At 47.6% G+C, this 22,569-nt stretch overlaps 2 protein-coding genes across 3 annotated transcripts in view; both read left to right on the forward strand.

Moving 5' to 3' along the window:
* tgfbr2l (transforming growth factor beta receptor-like) overlaps window positions 1-5,894 on the forward strand; it is a 17,661-nt gene extending 11,767 nt beyond the window's left edge. Inside the window, exons 4-8 of the mRNA XM_076747002.1 lie at window positions 1-680; window positions 1,168-1,305; window positions 1,419-1,560; window positions 3,190-3,317; window positions 3,436-5,894. The exon at window positions 1-680 is cut by the window's left edge and continues 60 nt beyond it. Coding sequence (XP_076603117.1) covers window positions 1-680; window positions 1,168-1,305; window positions 1,419-1,560; window positions 3,190-3,317; window positions 3,436-3,780 — 1,433 coding nt within the window. The 3' untranslated portion in view covers window positions 3,781-5,894. The remainder of the gene's footprint in view (window positions 681-1,167; window positions 1,306-1,418; window positions 1,561-3,189; window positions 3,318-3,435) is intronic.
* A 2,339-nt stretch (window positions 5,895-8,233) lies between these two features.
* Window positions 8,234-21,929, forward strand: lmln (leishmanolysin-like (metallopeptidase M8 family)). 2 transcript variants are annotated; one of them, XM_076746517.1, is made up of 16 exons: window positions 8,234-8,595; window positions 9,315-9,418; window positions 9,730-9,760; window positions 10,180-10,262; window positions 10,626-10,743; window positions 12,184-12,362; window positions 12,594-12,699; window positions 12,922-13,016; window positions 13,806-13,923; window positions 14,285-14,392; window positions 14,475-14,662; window positions 14,959-15,094; window positions 15,372-15,531; window positions 15,769-15,899; window positions 15,990-16,200; window positions 17,129-21,929. In XM_076746517.1, the coding sequence occupies exons 1-16, from the start codon at window positions 8,461-8,463 to the stop codon at window positions 17,227-17,229; spliced, it is 2,004 nt and encodes a 667-aa protein (XP_076602632.1). In that variant the 5' UTR covers window positions 8,234-8,460; the 3' UTR covers window positions 17,230-21,929. The 2 variants fall into 2 exon arrangements, with proteins under 2 accessions (XP_076602632.1, XP_076602633.1); XM_076746518.1 differs by having other exon boundaries at window positions 14,962-15,094.
* Window positions 21,930-22,569: the final 640 nt, after the last annotated feature.

Below are 22,569 nucleotides of genomic sequence, written 5' to 3' on the forward strand. Positions count from 1 at the left end.
CTGTCCTGGTGGCCATAGTTGCCACAGCTGCCTTCTACTTCTACCGCACACGCCGCCCTGACAAACCAGGCCCTCCTGCACGCCCTGACTGGCCCACCAAACGCAACCCAGAACTCTACGAGGCTTTTGACATGCCATGTGGGGGTCTGGGGGCTCTGGGAGAGGGTGGAGGAGGAGGTGTGACAGATCCTGAGGCTGACAAGGATTCCAAGCATCTCAACAATTACATCATAAGTAACATGACGGATTGGCAGGGCCAGCTGGCTGAACCACTGCCCATCAAGCTGGAGGTCCTGGTGGGGAAGGGGCGCTTTGCAGAGGTGTGGAGAGCATGCCTCCTGCAGGGAGAGAAGGGTGGAGTTACCAGTTATGAAACCGTTGCGGTGAAGGTATTTCCAGCTGTAGAGTACGCCTCCTGGAGAAACGAGTGCTCCATCTTCTCTGACCCCAAGATGGAGCATGACAATGTGGTTCGATTCCTTGCAGCTGAGGAGAGGGGCCTGCCTGGCCACGCCCTCAGGAAGTACTGGCTGGTTTTGGCCTATCACAGCCTCGGGAACGTGCAGGACTTCCTCACAGAAAATGTTTTGAGCTGGGAGGAACTTGTCGCCATGGCGGCCAGTGTTGCTCGGGGGTTAGCTCATCTCCACAGTGACACAACGCTCAGTGGGGAACCGAAGGTAAGCTCAGTCTATTATCTCTGGAAATCCAGTTTTACTGACTGTTATCATGTTACGTTTTTCTAGCACCTCACCCTCCATGTGCTCCCTTCATGCCAGCTAAACTAACCGAGCATGACTGTCGGTCTGGGAGCCATATTGAATTTCATTGTTCTATCTTTGATGGGGAAGATTCATGGGGACAGTTTGATGCTACTTCATTTTCAGTCCAGACTTCAGTCAAGAGTTTTCAAGGGCAGAGCCTCCAACCTCACCACCGGACACTTGTTGACTGTGACTCACCTGCTTTTTTAGAAATACACTGGACTGCTGAGGGCACAGTATCCACTAACAGTGACCTAAGGCTAATTCATTAAAAGTGTGCAAAGGCAGCTGAACAGCTGTAACAACATTGATGTGCATCTCTCATCATTTTATTGCGAATGCTTTTTAAGTCGTACGTTCTGCTTTTTATGGTGTTTGTTGCTGGTTTCCTGTATTGCTGTAGGTGCCAGTTGCTCATCGGGACCTAAAGAGCAGTAACATTGTGGTGAAGAGCAGGAGGGAGTGCGCTCTGTGTGATTTTGGTCTGGCCTTAAGACTGGACGTCTCCCTTACTGTCGATGACTACGCCAACAGTGGACAGGTAAACTGCACAGGTGGAGTTGTTAAGCAGTGGGTAAATACATCACAAAGCAGAACTTGCATCTGATGTTTTAGTCATCCATTGATTGGATTCCCCTCTATCGTCCTGTCCAGGTGGGGACAGCTCGCTACATGGCTCCTGAGGTACTTGAGTCCAGGGTGAACCTGGAGGACCTGGAGGCCTTTAAACAGATAGATGTTTACTCCATGGCTCTGGTCCTCTGGGAGATGTCCTCCCGCTGTCACGCCATTGGAGGTAGGAGCTTCTCCATGGTTTTCTATACCTTCATGACAATAGAAGCAAACTGGGAGTCTTCTAAAGAGATGACCAGACATTAGTCCACACCTCTTTGCAGCAAAATTAAAGTGGCTTATGTATTATTATATTAAGTATCTCAGCAACAATTGGAAGGACATTCATGGTCCCCACAGGAAATCCTATGACTTCGGTGATCTCCTGACCTTCCCTGTCACACCTCAAGCGCCACCAGCAGGTCAAAGCTTTCACTTAACTGCCCATCAACAAGACGGATTGGAACAAAACCCCGTCAAGACGTTCATGGTCCCCAGAGAACAGCTCCTACTGAATCTGATCCCTGACTTATGCAGCACCACATCAGTGAAATATCTCAACAACTACTGAGTGGGTTTTCATTCAGTTTGGTTCAGACACACATGTTTGTGTTCCCCTCATAACTTTAATGATCCTGCCATATTTGACTCAACGTTGGGGCTGTCTAATGTTTGACAGCCTTAAGGAAGGAAGACAAAAGAAAGCCTCCGTTTCAGCCACATACTAACATCCAACAAAGCTGTTAGATCAGATTCATAGCAGTTCAGCGTGTTCACGACACCTCCTACAGCTCAAGACAATACATCATTTACACTGAACAAAAGCTCATTAAGATATTTCCAGAAATAGATCCTTCATGTGAAAGCCGAAGGCTTGTACCAGCATCATCAGCTCATATGTTCTGCTCGAGGATATCAACTTATTGGAGCGACGTTTTTCAGACCTTATGAACTATTGTATAAACCCGCTGGCTCAAAGCTACTGAATCATAGGCTCTAACATAAACCACTTTTACAACAAATAGCACATATGTGCAGTTTTTAAACCTTTCCTACAGCCTGTAGACGGGTTTGCCTCCTTTTTTCCGGGTGTGTTATGTTCGGTGTCACAAATGCTGCAGAAAGCAGGAAACAGTATGAACCAGCATGGAGCTCAGTGACAGTGTTACTGCAGTCAGCTTTTATATCTTTTACTTTGGTTTCTCTTTGCACAATATGAAGAACAGAATCACTGCTGCACGTTGTTGTTCCTGTGGACTGTAAACAACAATAAATAATGTTCCTCGCTACTTACACGCCAACGTCTTTAACTTCACTGTGTGTCATAGCATCGAGCCGAAAAGGGCTGAAAATGAGCGCGTCCACTCAGGTGTTATGTTTCCATCGCTGCCAGTTGGAGCTGGAGCTGATAAAAACCTGTGGGCACTGCAGAGTCATCTGACCCGGGAATGAATGAGGAGTATACCTTTTCCCACTGAGGACAAAAGCCAGTTGTTAGTGTGAAAGGGTCATTAGTGCAACAATACAGTGTAATGTGTCAGACTGCTGGTACGAAGATTGAATTCATTCAGCTGGAAGCAGAGAACTGAACCAGCACATTCAAATCTAATGAAGGGTCATGAACCTTTTGTCGACCTCTTCAGCTCTATCGAAGTTTCTGCCAAGAGCCAAGATAAGATCGATAAGATTTTCAGTTGGACCGATAAAGCTTGAAGATGCCACAAAGTCTTGAGGGGTCTATCCCTTTGAACACATCCGTCTCCATTTCGAACACACATGTGAACATAATGTGTGTATTTGTGTGTTGGTGCAGAGGTGAAGAACTACGAACCAGCCTTTGGCTCCAAGGTTTGTGAGCAGCCCTGTGTGGACAGCATGAGAGACCTGGTGCTGAGGGACAGAGGACGGCCAGACATCCCCTCAGCGTGGACGCAGCACCAGGTCAGATCCAGTCAGACTGAAAACCACAGAAGGACCAGTGAAAGGACGTGTAGGGATATTCTGGTGCTTTGTGTCCCCTGATGTCCTGCTGTCTAACTCTAAGTCTTCTGTCCTCCAGGGGATGAGCATCTTCTGCTCCACCATCACCGAGTGCTGGGATCACGACCCTGAGGCCAGACTGACGGCTCACTGCGTGGTGGAGCGCTTCACCGCCCTGCAGGAGGAGGAGGAGGAGGGAGGAGGGCAGGAGGAGGAAGAACAGAGGCGAGAAGCCGACAGAGAGGAAGAGCAAGAGAGAGAAAAGGACTCAGAGACACCAGACAATGAGCAGCCTCCCTCCCTCTGCACGGCCGCCTCCTCCCCCTCCTCCTCTTCCTCCCTCCAGAGTCCTCAGCCAGACTCAAAAAGAGGCGGCACAGAGGGTTCCCATGATTCCCTGGTTCACACTGGTTCTGAGGTGTGAGTAGTGGGCCTCATCATCACACCGAGCCCCTCTTCCTCCTGTTGCTGGCTGCGTTCACTGCCCACACTGTAATCTCTGTTTTCCACCGCCTGAAGTGCCTGATAGTGAAAGGAGCTGATAAGAGACTAAAAATGGCCAGAAAAACTAAACTGTAGTGGCAGATAAAGCTGTAACACTTTCCATGAGTAGATACAACCCTCTGTGCTAGCACGTTTGCTGGTTCCAGTTTTAGCCATGCTAGCAGTGTGGATCTGGGGATCGATGCCGTTTGGTCGGTGGGTCCAGACTGAAATACCTCCACATCTATTTCCATGAAATCTTTTACATTCGTGGTTCCCAGAGGATGAATCCTCATGACTCTGACGATGCCCAGACTTCATCTCCAAAGACACCAGCAGCTGGACATTTGTGGTTTTCAGTGAAATGTCTGAAGGACAGAGACAGACAAAGTAGGCACAGTGCTGCAGCTGTAAGGAAGGTCAGAGGTTAAGGTTCATCCTGAGGAGAGCATGAACATCTGAACTACATCATCACTGTCATCCAACAGAGGGTGAGATGATCAGTCTGAACGGAGGTGGACAGACAGACAGACAGACAGACAGACAGACAGACAGAGAGACAGACAGACAGGCAGAGAGACAGAGAGACAGACAGAGAGACAGACAGACAAACTGACAGACAGAGAGACAGACAGACAGACAGACAGACAAACTGACAGACAGAGAGACAGACAGACAGACAGACAGACAGACAGAGAGACAGAGAGACAAACAGACTGACTGACAGACAGAGAGACAGACAGACAGACAGACAGACAAACTGACAGACAGAGAGACAGACAGACAGACAGACAGACAGACAGACAGAGAGACAGAGAGACAAACAGACTGACTGACAGACAGAGAGACAGACAGACAGACAGACAGGCAGACAGACAGACAGAGAGACAGACAGACAGACAGACAAACTGACAGACAGACAGACAGACAGACAGACTGACAGACAGAGAGACAGACAGACAGGCAGACAGACAGACAGACAGACAGACAGACAGACAGAGAGACAGACAGACAGACTGACTGACAGAGAGACAGACAGACAGACAGACAAACTGACAGACAGACAAACAGACTGACAGACAGAGAGACAGACAGACAGACTGACAGACTGACAGACAGAGAGACAGACAGACAGACTGACAGACTGACAGACAGACAGACAGAGAGACAGACAGACAGACTGACAGACTGACAGGCAGACAGACAAACAGACAGACAGAGAGAGAGACAGAGAGAGAGAGACAGACAGACAGACAGACAGACAGACAGACAGAGAGAGAGACAGAGAGAGAGACAGACAGACAGACAGACAGACAGACAGACAGACAAACAGACAGACAGAGAGAGAGACAGAGAGAGAGAGACAGACAGACAGACAGAGAGACAGACAGACAGACTGACAGACTGGAAGATTAATACAAAGCTAACGGTTTCGTCTGTTGGACGTCTTTGACTTTTCACCTGGAGACCAGAGAGGACAGGAACAACCAAAGACTGACTTTGTTCTTTTGTTCTCTTCTCAATAAACTTTAGACCCAAACAGGAAGTGATGGGACCTCACCTGAACTCCTCTCACCTGAGGACGTCACTCACACTTCTGCTGGCAGATTACACTCAGACTGTTTAGTTGTATGAAAATGCTGAGTTTCGTTGGAGCTGGTCTCCATGTTCTTATGATGATGATTACTCTTTGATAGCGACTGTGATCTCCTCACTATAACCTGCATATGACCAGCAGAGGGGGCTCTTTCCTGCCTGTGGGGGGTTTATGTCCCGTTTAATAAAGATTTACAGCCTTAAATTGGAGCTGCTTTGACGCTTTACAATGAATGAACTTTGACCCTCTGCCAAAGACGTCTGAGTCAGACCTCGTGATCAACATCATGATGTAAAAATGGGGAAAAATCCTCCGCTGAGTTTATTATTTGTAAATGACTGAATATGAACACTGAAGGATCCAGTGACTGAAAACAACAGGACACCACTAAAGGAAGGAAACACAGTACCTCCAAACTGTGTTCTTCATTTGTAATAAAGTCTGTTTTCTGCAGCTCATTAATGACCTTTGATTCTCTGTCAGTGTGTTTCCATCAGCACTGTTCACTATGTACAACGGTAAGTGAATGCATCACTGCTACATGTACTTCACAGCAGAAATACTAGTATGAGCACAAAGTATTATTTCATCTATACTTATATACTTTTTGAACTGAAAACCTTTTTGCTAACACGTTTGTACTTTTACTTGTAGGACTTTCTGTGTAGTTGAATATTTTTGATCTTCTTCCATCAACACTCTCATGTCATGTTTGTTAAACATGAAGCTACAGTCACGCTAGCTCTTTCCCCCGTTTCCAGTCTTTATGCTAAGCTAAGCTAACCATTTCCTACGTGTCACTTCAGATTTACCAAATAAATATGCAGTATTGATCTTCTCATCTGACTCTTGGCAAGAAAGAGAATAGGTGTGTTTTTCCTAAAAAGCCACATTGTGTCTTGAATGTATGAAACATTAGAACCTCGACAGTGAACTGGTTCACACATCGATCCACGTCAGGATAAACTGGCCTTTGACCAGCTTACATTTTCTTCCTTGACAATAATTAAAACGTGAATTTCCGACATTAGAGAGGAAACACATGGAAAAGAAGTTGGAAACCACCAAAATTTAACAACAATGTCTTTTAAGTTTTGGGTTGGGACTCAGGAGGCGACGTCAGTTCTGGTGGTTACCAGAAATGTTTCATATGGCGGCCGTGACGAGAAACGACTGATTTTCTCATTTGGGTCTGAAAAAGACAAGAACCACAACAGAGACGAGGCTGAGGAGAAACGCCCGGTTATTACGATGAAAGAAGTCGGTCCAGCTGCTCTCAACTGATCACGGAAAACAGGAAAATACCAAAATACCAAAACATGCTGCTGGACTGTGACACAATAATCTGCTCACAAATCAGACGTTTGGCTTCATCTCTGAAGACTGTGGAGAGAAACACAAAGCAAACTGCTGACAGATACAGTTCACTCAAACACTGCTGAAGCACAAATCACAAGTACTTTTACTCTTCTCATGGTACTTTCTACTTTGACTCCTCAGAGGGAAATATTTTACTCTTTACTAACAGTAACATGAAGATTGTTATACACAAAATGTGTGGTGGATTTTTAAAATATGATTTGTTATAAATTAAACTCAGTTTATAGAAGCTCAGCTGAAATGATTAATCCATTAATCAATCAGTGTATCGACAGGAAGTCAGTGATTATCTATTGTTTTAATGGTTTCATTGATCTTCGCTGTCGATTCATTTGATGTTTGATCTTCTCACATGTTTGATTTGCTGCTTTTCCTCTCAATGATCTCAATGATCTGAATGTGTTTGTGATGATGTGGAGCTTTGGACTGTTGGTTGGACCAAACAAACATGGTGAAGGTGTCACTTTGGGCTCATCGTCACCACATTTCTCACTGTTTGTTGACTCATTTACCATCAGTCGACTTTCAGCAGAGCACAATTTAACTGTCTGGACTCACTGACTTTGAACAGGATGTTTACTGATGCACGTCAAGACCAGAGTGGAAGAAGACGGGATCAAAAGAAGGATGAACGTGATCAGAGAGGCACAGAGCAGCTCCTCATCAGCCATCAGAGGCTGCTTCAATATTCAGTTAAACCACAGCATTCACAACTAATCACATTCAACTGGTCTCTCCGCGAGGTTAATCAAGTTTGGTGTGTGGATGTCACAGAGCGTGGGAACCAGCATCAGAGGCACTCACAGGAAGTAAGAAGTACAAACCTTCCTGAAGACAGAAGAAGAAGAAGAAGAAGAAGAAGAAGTAGTCCATGAAATTCGCACTCAAACAGATAATCCCTCCTGGGCAGAACTGAATGATCAAAAGTGGCCCCAGACCTGTAGAGGCCCAGAGGGCTCCATCTTTAACGTGTGTCAGTTGGCTCATAGTTATTAAATTTGTTTTTAAATTAGCTTGTGGATATGCAGCACTAAAGCAGCCAAAGTATTCAGGCTGCTGGCAGCATGTTAACACCCAATTTTAGCTTAAATATATCCACACTTGTGTCAAAATTTACGTGGTGCTTATTCTTAACTAAATTTGTGTTCAGACAAATTTATACAAACGGGCCGTTTGGGGCAGACATCTAATTCTTTGTCCCGGGGCCTCCTGGTGGGTTAATCCAGCCATGACAAGAGACACAAGGAAACACGGGCTGTGAGAGAGTCCTCCGCCAGCTGACGATCTTTGGACTCTGGGCGTGCTGCCTGTTCGCTATTCTGACACCCGCGGAGGGCACGTTCCTCAGAGTGACGCATCTTGTCAGGAGACGATCTTTGCAGCGCCGGCGCTCTCCTCAGCTGACACACAGCAACAAACCAGGACCCGTCTGCTGTCAGGCGCAGATTTTACCTTGTACCGGCCGGTGTTTCTGCCATCACTGCTGCTCCTCTGTAGATTTAAATGTCAGAAGTTTTTGCGGGATGCTAACATGTTCTGATTCACCCTGCAAGCGATGAACGAACCGAGCACCGAGGGGACCGGGCCGACGGAGGTTCTGTTGACTTCGGGCTGCCGAGCCCCGCTTGTCGAGCTGGTCGGAGGATGGAGCCGAGGCTGAGCGGGGATGGCAAGCCGTCCGTGTCCTGGTTCCTCGGCTCTGCCCTCATCTTGTCCATCCTGGCTGTGTTAGTCAGCTGCCATGGGACGTGCAAACACCGAGCTCCCTCTCCCAGTGAAGTGAGCCCCGGTTTCTCTGCTGTGTTGATGTCAACTGACTTTAAGCTAACATTAGCCATAGCACTGTGGCAGCGCAGGGCTAAGCGAGCTAGCACGCTAACTGCGATGGCTAATTAACGTATATGTTTATATCGTGTGATAAGAAAGGCTTCTTTACTGTGGTTCGTTAATTTACACAGAAATTTACCGCCTGACACGCATCACTAGAGTCAACTCCGCGAACCAGTATATTAGCTAGCTGTTGTGTGACATCAACTGTAACGATTAGAATGAGATTTGCAATAGTTAGCTAGCAAGCTAACAGGCTAACATGAGACGACGTTGTTCATAGAGTTTATTGTGTTTGATGACAATAAGCAGAAATTGCAGTATTTATCAGGCTCATTTAAAGGGCGAAACGTGAGTTTGATGGCACGATTCATTCATCAGTTTCAACTGTGCACCTTTAGCCTCAGTTTCCCCAGCAACAGCCGAAATAGCTTTTCCGGTTGGACTTCTTCAGAATAAAAGCACTATCGTTGACTGAAACAGATATTTAGATCGGGCTCAAAATGGACTCTGTGGGGTATTTTAAGTGGTGGAAGTGAGTAATGATAATTAACAACTCGTGCAAATGCAAACTTTAAATAAATACCGCTATTGGAGTTAATTGATGTTGTAAACATTCAGTGTAGTGAATGTCTTTTATTCCTTATCATTTCTTTGATTGTCTCTTTTAGGTTGTCCATCATGTGTACTTGAAGCCTGAGCGCTTGACGAAAAGAAGCTCTCCTGATGACCTTCAGCTGAAGATAAAGATCATCTACGACTACAGCGTTGACCAGTAAGATTTCACACACAACCATGACCGTCATCAGCCTTTATCTTCCTCACCTGCCGGTTCACCAAACTCTGAAATTCAAAACATAGAGTTTCACTAACAAGCTGAGTGTCCAGAGACTCACGGTCATCACATTTGTATAATATGTAGGTCTGTCATCACTGGCCAAAAATGACATTTGACACAATGACACGACTTTCAAACTGTAGCCTGAGATTTTTTAGTTTCTCTGTGGCTCAGGCTTCTGTTGTGACGACGTCATGTTTGTGTAAGTGATGGTTTCTCTCTCTGGCACATGTGCTCTCTGTCCACAGGCTTCCTGCAGACAAGAGGAGACTAGTTAAGGTGAGTAACACCTGAGGACTCGTTGATAAACTGTCTACCAATGGTTTCACACAGTTCTGGTTATCTACAGATGGCCCTAATGTGCCAAGGATACTTTACATGCTGAAGTCATTATCTCATCTTCAGCATTATACACAGAGAGTTTGTATTTCCAGACAATTTAGAGGTTTTTTTCTCCTGATTTCAGGGCAGTTTAAGTCTTCTTGCAGGCAGCCTAGTGGCCATCAGAGGAACTGCAGTGTGAAGCTCATCTTCAGTGGTCAACATGCAGATTGTTGTTTCTCTCTCATTAGGCCTTGTTTTGACTGACGTGCTGTAGTTGAAGCTCTCACTTCGCTGCAGTGATACAGAATTGACATCATTGTGTGTGTGTGTGTGTGTGTGTGTGTGTGTGTGTGTGTGTGTGTGTGTGTCCTCAGGATAAGCTCTTTCCTCAGGCCATTGATTACCTGCAGAGGGCCTTCAGTGTGAGACACAGGGTGGGGCCTGTGCTGCTCAGCAGGTATGTCACCTGTCCATCACAGTGTTCTCAGCTCTGGACTACAGCTGAGGTTCCTCTACAGAACCTGACTTGAAACAGTCGTACGAGCAAGCACCAGTGAAGAGGAAGAAATAAGTGAGATTAGAATGATAATACAAACTAGTTCTTGCATGAGGCTCAATGTCTGGTTTCACCCGTGGTCGCTGTTTTAAACCCTCAACTTTGATCCTCATTCATGACACGAATGTTGCTGATGTTGCTCTGTGGGAACGTGGACGTTAAGACGACGCCTTTACGATCATCTTGTTGCTCCAACGTTTGGCACTTCTCAAAGGTGCAACGCTTTACCTTTTCACACATGCTTGTTTTTTTCTGTTGTCTCAGACAATGTGCAACCAACCAGTACCTGAGGAAGAGAGATGACCCTCATCGCTACTGCCAGGACGCCTGTGCAGACGTCACCCGGTGTGGCCCCATCATTGTACCACAGCACCACCTGCAGGTCAGCAAGGGTCATGGATCATGTAACAACGAGACTGAGCAGTCTAAAGCCTGGTTCATGCTACTGCGTCGCGGCGACGCCGTACCTACACCGTCGACGCAGACCCCTACACGGACCCTACACCGTAGCCTGACGCGCACCTCCAAAAAATCCTGACTACACGTCATGTCGACGCGTAGTGACGTGAACGTCGAGGACTGTGATTGGTCTGCTCAGAACCTAATTTCCGGCTCATCGAGACGCCTCAGTGGGCGAACCAGTGTGGTAAATTCCCCCGTTCTCATCCTCGACTGGTTCAATGGTCGGACAGACCACCTCCGCAAACGTCTTCTGCGTCGCCTGCGCTTCAACATTTGAAGTAACATCATTTGCTGTTCAATATCGATGAGCTCCATCTCAGTCGCCATTGTTGTCTCTGACCGGAAGAAAACCAAGGAATCCGACAAGAGCCCCCCGAAACCATACAAAGACACAGCCACACCCCCCTAGCGGCTTGGCGGTGAATTGCGGAGCAACGCGTTCCCTCGACGCAGAACTATGAATGCTCAGTGACGGCGTCGGGTGTACGCCGTAGGTACGGCGTCGCTGCGACGCAGTAGCATAAACCAGGCTTAAGGCATGCTAGCCCATCTGTGAGGCTGAACAAGCTTACAATGCTAACATACTGATGTTTAGCAGATATGTTTACCATGGTCAACATCTTAGTTTAGCATGTTAGCAGCGAAATAACACAAAGTGCAGCTGAGGCTGGTGTGAATGCCATTAGTTCTGTAGATAATTGGTCATAAATCAAAGTATTGGACAAATTAAAATGGAACCCTAATTACAGCACTAATGAAAAGTCAGATGATCAACAGTGTTATTACAGTTCATCTTCAGGGGAGCGTGAATGTGTGTACGCCGTGTCATTCTAATACTTATTGAGATGTTTCCCTCAAAACCACAAATTTCAACCTCTTCATGGTGCTAGAGAAAAGAAAAGGATCAGCAAAGTCATTTCAGGCATGGAGGCAGGTTTCTGTCTTAGAAACACCAAATAGATTTAAGTCTGTGAGTAAAAACACTCACAACAAGACATAACACTGTGTCCTCAAAGTCCAACCAAACTAGAAGATGTGACTGTGCAGCATCGGCTGCTCACATCGACCAATTACAGCCCTGATTCCAAAAGAGTGTGAAAAGAGAGAGAGAGAGTGTCCGTAAAACCAGAATCAGTCATCTGCAGTCAAACTGGTCACTGCCAGCAGCATCAGAGTCAGAAGAAGCAAAAATCAATGAAGCTGATGAGCTCAAACGTTAGATATGTTGTCTTTGTGCTGTTTTCAGGTGAGTCTATGAAGGTCGTCACATTCTGCTTTTATGCGAGGCGTCATGATCCCGTCACAGGTTATTATATTCAGAAGCCTTTGTCCACTCTTGCCTTGTGTGCTTCTCTCCTAGCAATGCAAGGTGTGCAGTGAATCAGGGAAGTCATGTGGCCCCTTGGGGCCCCCGGATGGTCCCGGAGTGGAAGGGTCCGACTTCGTGCTGTACGTCAGCGGCATCACCACAGAGCGCTGCGGGCAGGAGAACATAGTGGCCTACGCTGCTTACTGCCAGCTGGAGGCAGAGCTGGACAGGTGGGGAGGACCACACGCAGTGGACGTGTTGTCATGTGATCAAAACTCTGTCACAGCGTTTAGACTCTTCAGAGAGTTCCAGCTTTGGTCATGTGTCCTAGCTAATTGTCTTTATCATGTCTCACTTATATTAATTCTGATAACAGGGTTGACAGGAAGATAGAGCTGTGCATCGTCTGCATAACAGTCAAACGGTACATAATGTCCACTGTCCGTGTGTCTGTCCGTCAGACCTATAGCAGGCTATGCCAACCTGTGTCCTGCGATGATCTCCTCTCAGCCTCAGGAGTTTGAAGGGATGCTCTCCACAGTCAAACATGAGATCATTCACGCTCTGGTCAGTGCTGCAACATTTTCCTCAAACCCTGAACCTCTTCTGTCAAATGTGGCGTTTCTTGCTGTAAAGAAACTTTCTGACCGTCTCAGCTGGAGCCGTCACAGATAAAGCTGGACTGCTATAAGAAGCCCTCACATTTTAATTCATTTAGAAAGATCTATTTGATGTGACGATGTTCGGAGCAGAGTGTCTGTGGATGACTGTTTGTCCTCTGTCCACCAGGGGTTTTCAGCCGGTCTGTTCGCCTTCTACCACGATGATGAGGGCAAACCTCTGACTCCTCGCTTCGCCAGCGGGCTGCCGGCCTTCAACGAGAGGTGAATACAGTTTGTACCAAACTCTACTGATTAGAGATGATCTCAGCCTGCCGAGACGCAGAATATGTGTCCGTCTGTCCCTGCCTGGTACCTTCACATGCTGGTTGAAGGTGGAGTTCATCACTAGAGAAATGGCCTTGTCATAAGGATAAGAGATAAGACTAAAACTGGTCTGTCTGCTTTAGAAAGGAGCTGGTGGTTTTGAAACTGGTGCTTCACGACCAGAGAAAACAGAGAACCTGGACTATGGTTCTGTTTTATTCAAAAGGTAGAAAACCTACACTTCACTGTGCTCCAGACCTTCCAAGGCCACTCCCAGGCTGCTTCTATTGGTTAGGCTTGACCAGAGCTTCCAGACCAGACTGTCACTTACCCAGCCAGCACTGCAGCGATGTCCAAACCTTCAACAGCAGCTGCTGTAGCTCAATGACATCAAACATTTTCTGCACTTTAAAAAAGAAGTTGTTCTTAGTTTAATACTGTACTCTGGTGTAGTAAAGAAAAAGGTTTTATGTCCTCATTTCACGGTGTCATGTCGCCGTGTTATGTAGATTTTTAATGTGTTGACGGTAGCTTGACGTCAGTGAGGAGCAGAGTTAACCCCCTTCAGTGTTTTCATACCCGGCCTTTATTAGAAACCAGCTTTTATTTAATCCTGCCGGCTGTTATTTGACTGTTTCATCTGAGAATTTACAGTAAGAACACTGAACTACTGTGCCAGCTCTTACCGGTGTGTGTGTGTGTGTGTGTGTGTGTGTGCGTGTGTGTGTGTGTGTGTGTGTGTGTCAGCCTGGGTCTGTACCAGTGGAGTGATGCAGTGATCAGGAGGGTCAGCAGGCTGTGGGACATCAGAGGAGGAGAGATGGTGCGACACCAGGTCCACGTCCTGGTCACTCCTCGCGTCGTGGTAAGAAGTTTCCACCAGAATCCTGAAGGGGTGAAAGTCCTCCTCCACCTCCTTCACTGTGCAGTTTGTCTTCGTGCTCACCTGCTGAAGTTCCTCTGTGTTCACCTTCACTCTCAGTCAGCCAATCATGTATGCAGGTGTTTTCACCTGAACATGACAGAGGAGACAGTTTAAAGATCAAGCTGTAGGCCCAAAGATTGTTACTATGAAAGTTAATCCATAATGTGAACACATGTCCTGGGTCTGTAGGGAAACAGTTACTGATCAATAACTCGTTAATCGATAGTGATTATGACCGTTTGGTTGTTATCACAGTCGTCAGTATTGACGGAGCTGTTTGTGCTCCTCTCTTTGGTTGCAGGAGGAGGCGAGGAGACATTTCAACTGTCCCATCCTGGAGGGAATGGAGCTGGAGAACCAGGGAGGGACGGGCACTGAGCTGAACCACTGGGAGAAGAGACTGCTGGAGGTCACCACACCTCCTCCGCCTGACTTTGAACTGATCGGTCTGGGTTGTTCCCTGTTTTCATCATCTCCTCCTCCTCCCTCAGAACGAGGCGATGACGGGCTCCCACACCCAGAACAGGGTGTTTTCTCGGCTGACGCTGGCCATCATGGAGGACAGCGGATGGTACCGAGCCAACTACAGCCTGGCCCAGAGGCTGGACTGGGGCCGCGGCCTCGGCTGCGACTTCGTCATGAAGAGCTGCAAATTCTGGATGGAGCGCCAGCGACAGAGGTCACAGTAATTGATACTGTCTGTGAGAAACTTCTCTTCAGACGAGGTGTTTCTTCCAGTTTGTCCAGGAGACCAGATTTATTGAATTCATTTACAGCGTACATTCAATCATTTGCACTCACTTAATGTTCATTTGCATGAAAACGTCCAGTTTCCTGCTGCCTGACGACACCTCAGCACCGTAAACGTGGCCTCTCAGAATATGCACGCAGGAGAAATGACCTTCAAAGTCAAAAAAACTGTGAATCCTTGAATGAGAGAATCACAATCTGATAATACTTTGTCGTATCTGACAGCAGACGACACGCTGTGACTCCGTACTGCCACACAGTGCGAGCGTCTCCTCTGCAGCTCACCTGCAGACAAGACCAGCTGGCTGTGGCCGTCTGCAACCTGCAGAAATATCCACAGGAGCTGCCGCTGGAGTACCAGGTACACACACACACACACACACACACACACACACACACACACACAGGTAAGAGCTGGCACAGTAGAGCAGGTGAAAAATATCAGAAAATAATGAAATGTGTCCATTAGAGAGTTCAAACCTTTGATCCAAAACTCAAATATTCAGTTTATAGCTCAGAGAAAAGTTTCATCAGTTATCAGAATGGCTGCTGATTAGTTTTCTGTCAATCGACCAATCAATTCATCTTTGAGTGTTTTCAGCTGAACTGTAAACTGTGATTCTGTGTGTGCGTGTCAGTATTTTGAGAGGATCCCTGACGTGGCTCCCGACCAGCTGGCGTTCTTCGGCGGCGCTGTGGAGATCGCTGATTACTGTCCCTTCAGCCAGGAGTTCAGCTGGCACCTCAGCGGAGAGTACCAGAGGAACTCGTACTGCAGAGTGTCGGAGAACCAGCCAGGTGACCCTCACACCGCCCTCACTGCTGCTAACTCTGCGCTAACACCGTGCTAACGCTGTGCTGTGTCCGCAGGCTGGAAGTGAAGCTCTGCATCTGTTCACTAAAATTTTAAAGATGAATGAATGAAATGTGTTGTGACACTGTGACTGCTGTCTCCAGTGCTCTCTGTAATCGTGTGTGTGTGTGTGTGTGTGTGTGTGTGTGTGTGTGTGTGCGTGTGTGTGTGTGTGTGTTCAGACTGGTGGAGGAACTACGGGGCGGAGCAGTATGGGCCGGACTCCGTGTGTCTGTACCAGAAGTCGGCCTTCGTCATGGAGCAGTGCACCAGGAAGATGACGTACCCGGACTGGGGCTCTGGCTGCTACAAGGTGCCGACGACACACTCCCAGCAGTTTGTAACCGTTTCTTTTCCTCGCCATCAGACGGCGCTCACGCTCAGACTCTTAAATCGTGTCCAGGTGTCGTGCTCGGCTCAGGGCCTGACGGTGTACGTTCAGGATCGTTCCTTCCGCTGCGTCCGGAAAGGTCAGCTGCTGAGCGTCAGCGTGCGAGTCAACGACTGGGTTTACAACGGCGTCCTGATCTGCCCCGCCTGCACCGACTTCTGTGACGACTGCCCGCTCCCCCACCAGCTCCCGCCCATCAACACCTCCAGGAGTAACCCCATTGGTGAGTGTCATCTGCCCTCACCTCACGTTTACATACAAAGTGTCAGCTGATGCTTCTGCACCCTGTTCCTATTGGTGGACAGGACGGCACCTGAAGCTGCAGCTGGCAGGTGAACAAAGCCAGAATTTTATTATAAGGAAACCATCAAATGAAGAAATAATGTGTTCATTCCAAAAAATACAACAAAGGAGCTGATTTTGTTATCTGAGTTTGTTAATGAGTTATTTCTGATGGAGGCTGCTGACGTCACTGCGACCATCGAACATCTCGTCAATCTTTGAAAACTGTAGTAGGGATAATTAACAGATGTTAGCATGCTAACAAGCTAAGCTAATATGGTGAACATGGAAAACGTTAGCATCAGCATGTTAGCATTATCACCATGAGCATGTTAGCATGCTAATGTTAGCTTTTAGCTCAAAGTGCTGCTGTAAATCCTCAGAATTGCTCCCATGAGTAAATACATGAAGTAAAATAATGATTGAAAAAAGTAATAATGCCAATTTAAATAACATTTAAAGGAAAAAAGAAGTAAATTAACAAAATAATGTGAGAAATATAAAAGACTAAACATAAATAAGGATTCAAATGAAAAAGAAATACGTAGATACAACAAATTCATGAACATTTGGATAAAAGGAAACAAAACAAAGAATTTATTTATTGATTTTTCACGTCCGTTTGATTCTTCGGTCTTTTTTTTCTTCTCTGGCGTTCCACTTGGATCAGCTGGTGCAGATTGTCCTGACGCTGAAATCTAAATGATGGGATGTTTCCTGAATCTAGTGGCCATTAGATGATCTTCTTTGATGTTCAGCTTTGATTATCAGTAATCACTGATGATAATTATTGATTATTAGTGATGAGAAGTGGCTCATGGCCGCTGGGGTAGAGGCAGCCGTTCAGCTCAGTCTGGTTCCTCTTTCAGATCCCTGCTCCAGCTCTCCAGGTCTGGCCATCACTCTGTGGCTCCTGCTGCTCAACCTGCTCCCCCTAGTGGCCGGACTGCTGCTCTGCCACTGCAGCTGATGAAACTCACACACACACACACACACACACACACACACACACACACGCAGGTAGCTGGACGTTTTCCTGAGCTGAACACTCACCTGTCGTCCTCTGTGGATCTAAGCTTCCTCTCCTCCTCTCCTTCTTTTCCTTCTGTCTTCATTCCAAAGCTCTTTGTCTGCATTTCCCTCTTCGTCGTTCGTTCCTCAGGACCTCCTCTTCTCCACCCCTCTGACGACTGACGCTGTCAGGGGTCTTTGCACTGACCCTCCTTCAGGTGTTGATGTGGTGAATCATCAGTGGTCTGATCATTTCATGGCTGACGGCAGCAGACTGGACACGATTCGTCTTTTTTTTTTTTTTTTTGGCAGCAGAAAATGTTTCTACCCAGAATTCACGTCTTTATCTTCAGATCGACGTCCTTCGTGAAAGTCTTTTTTCCTTCTTGCTGTCGTGGCTCGAGATGAGTTCTGATCGCTCAAGCATGTTTGAAGACACGACGAAGCGACTGAACGATTCAAAGAGGATTTCTTCTGCGGCCGTGTGCGATCAGCCCAGACAAACCAGGACGACACGTGGACCGACAGGAAGTGGATTATTCATGAGGGTTTGTGTCTGGACGGATGTAAAGTCACAAACACGTTGTTAAAGGTCAGTGTACTTCCTGTGACACCGTGAGGGTGTTTGGTCTGGTGCCCCCCGGTGGCAGCAGGAGGTAACTCTAAACTTTATTTTCTAACGTTTTACCAGAAAACTGTAAACATGAACACGACACCAACACATCACTTGAGTTCAAATCCACGACTTCCAGATCTCATGTGGCGTTCATGAGCAGACGAATCTGTGGGAGTTTAGAGTGACGACTGTGGTTTAGTGAAGATCAGGTGTGTTTCCGTGTAAAGGTCCACAGAGCAGGCGTCAGATTCCTACATGACAAACAGCAGCAGCAGGGGTCAAAGGTCACAGCTGAGGTTTGGCATCAACGTCGGCTCAAATTCAATCAAAAAGGCTTTTGAACTCAAACTGAACGTCTCGGTAGACGTGACGCCCAAACAATCCGCCAGAACACCAGCGAAGGAGGTGATTCGCTGTCATGGTCATTCTGGAAGCTGCTGTCTGTGATTGGTGCTCTGCTGTCCTATTGGACTGCATGGACAAAAAAATAGGAACATCTCACAGTGTGACACAGGTGCTAAATGAGCAGAATGAAGCAGCTCACTGTCAGTCAACATCAGCTCATCCTCAGAAACCGTGCAGAGAAGATTCATCCAGACCGAAGCTCCAGAGTGAGTCCATCAAACTGTCTGAGTGTCCCTGTGAGGACACCTGGAGCTGGACTAGACCGCAGGTCAGCTGCGCTGTCCGCACCGAGACAGATCAGCACAAACTGACTGAGACTCCCGAATCGAAGTAAAAATGAAGAAACACGGCTTATTCCAACCATCAGGTGGCGTTTTTCAGTGAATCCGACACGTTTGAGCAAAAAGAAGCTTCAGGGTCCGAGTCTGTCCTCTGTCCTCTGTCCTCTGTCCTCAGCTTCCTGTCGCTGTCTCAGCAGAAGCTTCTGACGTCGTGTTTGAGATGACGAGGTCCCGACACATCCAGCTCAGACAAGATGAGGATGAGGATGATGAGGATGATGATGGCTTAAGGTGGACTCGTGAACTGAACCCTGATCTCTGAGGCCAGAAGCTGCTTCCGTTTGTCAGCGTCTCAGCTCGGACACAGACGAGTCATCGGGACAGTTTGAACACTGAGACCAATAAGAGGAAACTTCTGATGTGGATATTTGAGGGTTTATGAAAACGCGTATCATCAGCTGATCAGAACAGAAACAACCAATCAGTGTGCTGACACTGAGCTCACAGTCATGGCTGTGAATTATTAACCAATAAAAAACAGGAACCCCTTCAGTGACCTTTAAAACAGGAGCAACAGGAAACACGACAGCTCGTGTTGCTCTGAAGGACCTTTGACGTGTTGATTGACAGTGAGATGGACCAATCAGATGGTTTGAAAGCATCAGTCGAGCCGCCAGCGGGACGCCGGCGTCCTGCTGGGACTGAGTTTATTTCATATGCGATCACAGGGAGACGATGGACCGACGACTGTCAGGAGAGGAAGAACAAGCCATGAACATCCAAACAGTGAAACTGAACAAGCCATAGTTTGATGACGATGACGAAGATTCATTAGCGTGTTGGTCCTCACGTGTCGGTACTTTAACGAACCAGCTGATGTCAGTCAGTTTCATCTGTTTTAAATCCAACGTGACTTGTTCAAATCAGACATGTTTTGTTACTCAGCGGCGTCGAGTCGTGACGTTAGCTTCTGTTTTTAGCTCGAATGACAAACTGATCGATCTGCGACACTGAAGCCTTCCTCAGGTACAGGAAGGTCCATCGGTCTTCACGCCTCGACAGCGACATCAGGCCTGCATTAGTTAACGACAAACAAAGCGTAAACACGAAGCCACCGATCGGCTGCCCAGACATGCTAACGACGCGCTGGTCGTAGCACTGCTCAGCTGTTTAACCAAACAACAGAGTTAAACTTTTGACGGTCCTGGATCAGGACTGCAGGCGTTCTGTCTCACCGGTGTAGCTCTTTGCTGCCTCTCGTCGGTGTTGTGCTGAGAAGGTTTCAGCGGCAGATTTCTTCAAATCTGAGCGACCAAACCAAAACTAAAGCTCGAGACACCAACAGACGTCTTCGTCCTGCTGGATCATGGACTGAATGTTTGACTAAACGTTTGTCCTGCTGAAAGACACTGAGCTCTGCGGTCTGTACGGTGAACTGCATTATGGGTCAGTTCTGATTGGTTGTGGTCGCTGTGTGAGGACGCTTGTGTTCACTTCATTTGAGCTCTTCAATGTTTGTTAGTTCACTTCCTGAAGCTGAATGAGGACAGCAGTGCAGGAGAGATGAGACCCTGTCACAACTTCCTGTTTATGAACATCCTGTTAACACAGACTGATGGTGGAGCCATGGTTGAACCCCTCACGGTGGTTGAAGCCCCTCACGGTGGTTGAACCCTTCGTGGTGGTTGAAGCGCCTCGCGGTGGTTGAACCCCTCACGGTGGTTGAACCCCTCGCGGTGGTTGAAGCCCCTCGCGGTGGTTGAAGCCCCTCGCGGTGGTTGAAGCGCCTCGCGGTGGTTGAAGCCCTCACGGTGGTTGAAGCGCCTCGCGGTGGTTGAAGCGCCTCGCGGTGGTTGAAGCCCCTCGCGGTGGCTGAGGCCCCTCGCGGTGGTTGAAGCCCTCACGGTGGTTGAAGCGCCTCGCGGTGGTTGAACCCCTCGCGGTGGTTGAAGCCCCTCGCGGTGGTTGAATCCCTCGCGGTGGTTGAAGCCCCTCGCGGTGGCTGAGGCCCCTCGCGGTGGTTGAACCCCTCGCGGTGGTTGAAGCCCCTCGCGGTGGTTGAACCCCTCGCGGTGGCTGAGGCCCCTCGCGGTGGTTGAAGCCCCTCGCGGTGGTTGAAGCCCTCGCGGTGGTTGAAGCCCTCGCGGTGGTTGAACCCCTCGCGGTGGTTGAACCCCTCGCGGTGGCTGAGGCCCCTCGCGGTGGTTGAATCCCTCGCGGTGGCTGAGGCCCCTCGCGGTGGTTGAAGCCCCTCCAGCTGAATGCTTCTCCTCTCTGTAAAGACGCTGCAGGTCTGAATTTCTTTTCCACATTTAAAACAACAATCTGTTGCGTTTGTGAGCGTAAACAAACCTTTGAGTGGATTCTGTCACTCGTACCGTTTCAAAGGCAGTGCTGAAACTTTATTAACAGGTCTCACTGAAAATGCTGCAGGTCCTCCACTGAAACTCTTCTTCTGTTGTCTTTTATTTTAGCTTCACGGTTGTTCTGTTGATATGAAACACTGAATGACAGAAACGGCCTTAAAGTTATTTATTGAATCCAACATATGTCGAGTGTCCTCGTCTGTCGTGTCCTCATCTGTCGTGTCCTCGTCTGTCGTGTCCTCCTGTCGGTCCACGTCTGTCGTGTCCTCGCCTGTCGTGTCCTCGTCTGTCGTGTCCTCGTCTGGCGTGTCCTCATCTGTCGTGTCCTCATCTGTCGTGTCCTCGTCTGTCGTGTCCTCGCCTGTCGTGTCCTCGTCTGGCGTGTCCTCATCTGTCGTGTCCTCATCTGTCGTGTCCTCGTCTGTCGTGTCCTCGCCTGTCGTGTCCTCGTCTGGCGTGTCCTCATCTGTCGTGTCCTCGTCTGTCGTGTCCTCGTCTGTCGTGTCCTCGCCTGTCGTGTCCTCCTGTCGGTCCACGTTCTTTCAGGTGTGTAAGTGGATCTCAGTGACCTGCTGGTTTGTGAAACACTGACGTTTACAGCTGGAAGTGTTTCTGAGCTCTGCGTCGATGGCGTCAGTGAGCAGCAGGCTGAGACGATCTGACCTCAGATCAGCTTCACTTCGGCTCAGGCTGACTCAGCTGCTCCGCCTGCAGGAGGTTCTGCTCATGTTATTCTTGTGATGAAGATATTTACTGTGAAGATGACTGAAGCTGCACTGAGTCGAGGACTTTGTTTGAAATAAAATCTTCAGCTTCTGTGGAAACTCGACACGTTCAGCAGGATTTCCTGTTTCCTGTTTCCTGTTTAGAAACACTTTGCATCACTCAGCTGATCGTTTTTATTTATTCGTTTTTAGAAAAAGGGCTGCTTTTTAAGACAAATCAAGACAACTTGGAGACATTTGTCAGAATAAATGCTGTCTGTATCCCAGAGACGTCTGTTTGTCTTGTTTTTAACATCAGGTCATCAGATGTTTTATTCTGCATGTTTGCAGCTGATTCCTGACCTGTTTGAACATTTCTGTCAGTTTGGGACTTTTCATCTGTCACTAATCAGTTAAAATCAGTTTGTCTTCAATGCTGTTTTGCTGTGTGAAAGGATGATGAATCAGATCTTTAGCTGGAGCCTCATCCTGTATGTGATCATCGGCCCTATGAACAATGAGCCTGCTTGTGTTTACGTTATCACTTCCTGTATCTGTCGCCATATTTGTGTTGTTCTTCACTACAAACGGTCCGACGGGATAAACCTGGAGTCTGTGGAGAAGAGTTCAGACCGTTTCGATGAATCGTCGTTCGATCCTGCCTGAAGACTTCAGTAACGACCTGCTGCTGGTTGATGACTGCAGGTATTTAATCAGGTTTAATGTTTCAGTGGAATCTGAAAGCAGACGTTTCGATGTCTTCACCCCGTCAGAACTTTGTATTTTATGTGGATTTAGACGAAGAGTTCTTTGTGGTCGCAGATAAAATCTTAGAAATGACTCCTGAGTGTCGACGCTGCTGTTTCGACCAATAACAGAGAGCTTTACTGTCTCTCAGTTCAGAGGACAGGATATCTGTCTCCAGGA

The sequence above is a fragment of the Chaetodon auriga genome, chromosome 13, assembly GCF_051107435.1.
Source record: "Chaetodon auriga isolate fChaAug3 chromosome 13, fChaAug3.hap1, whole genome shotgun sequence".
In the NCBI taxonomy this organism is placed as follows: Eukaryota; Metazoa; Chordata; class Actinopteri; order Chaetodontiformes; family Chaetodontidae; genus Chaetodon; species Chaetodon auriga.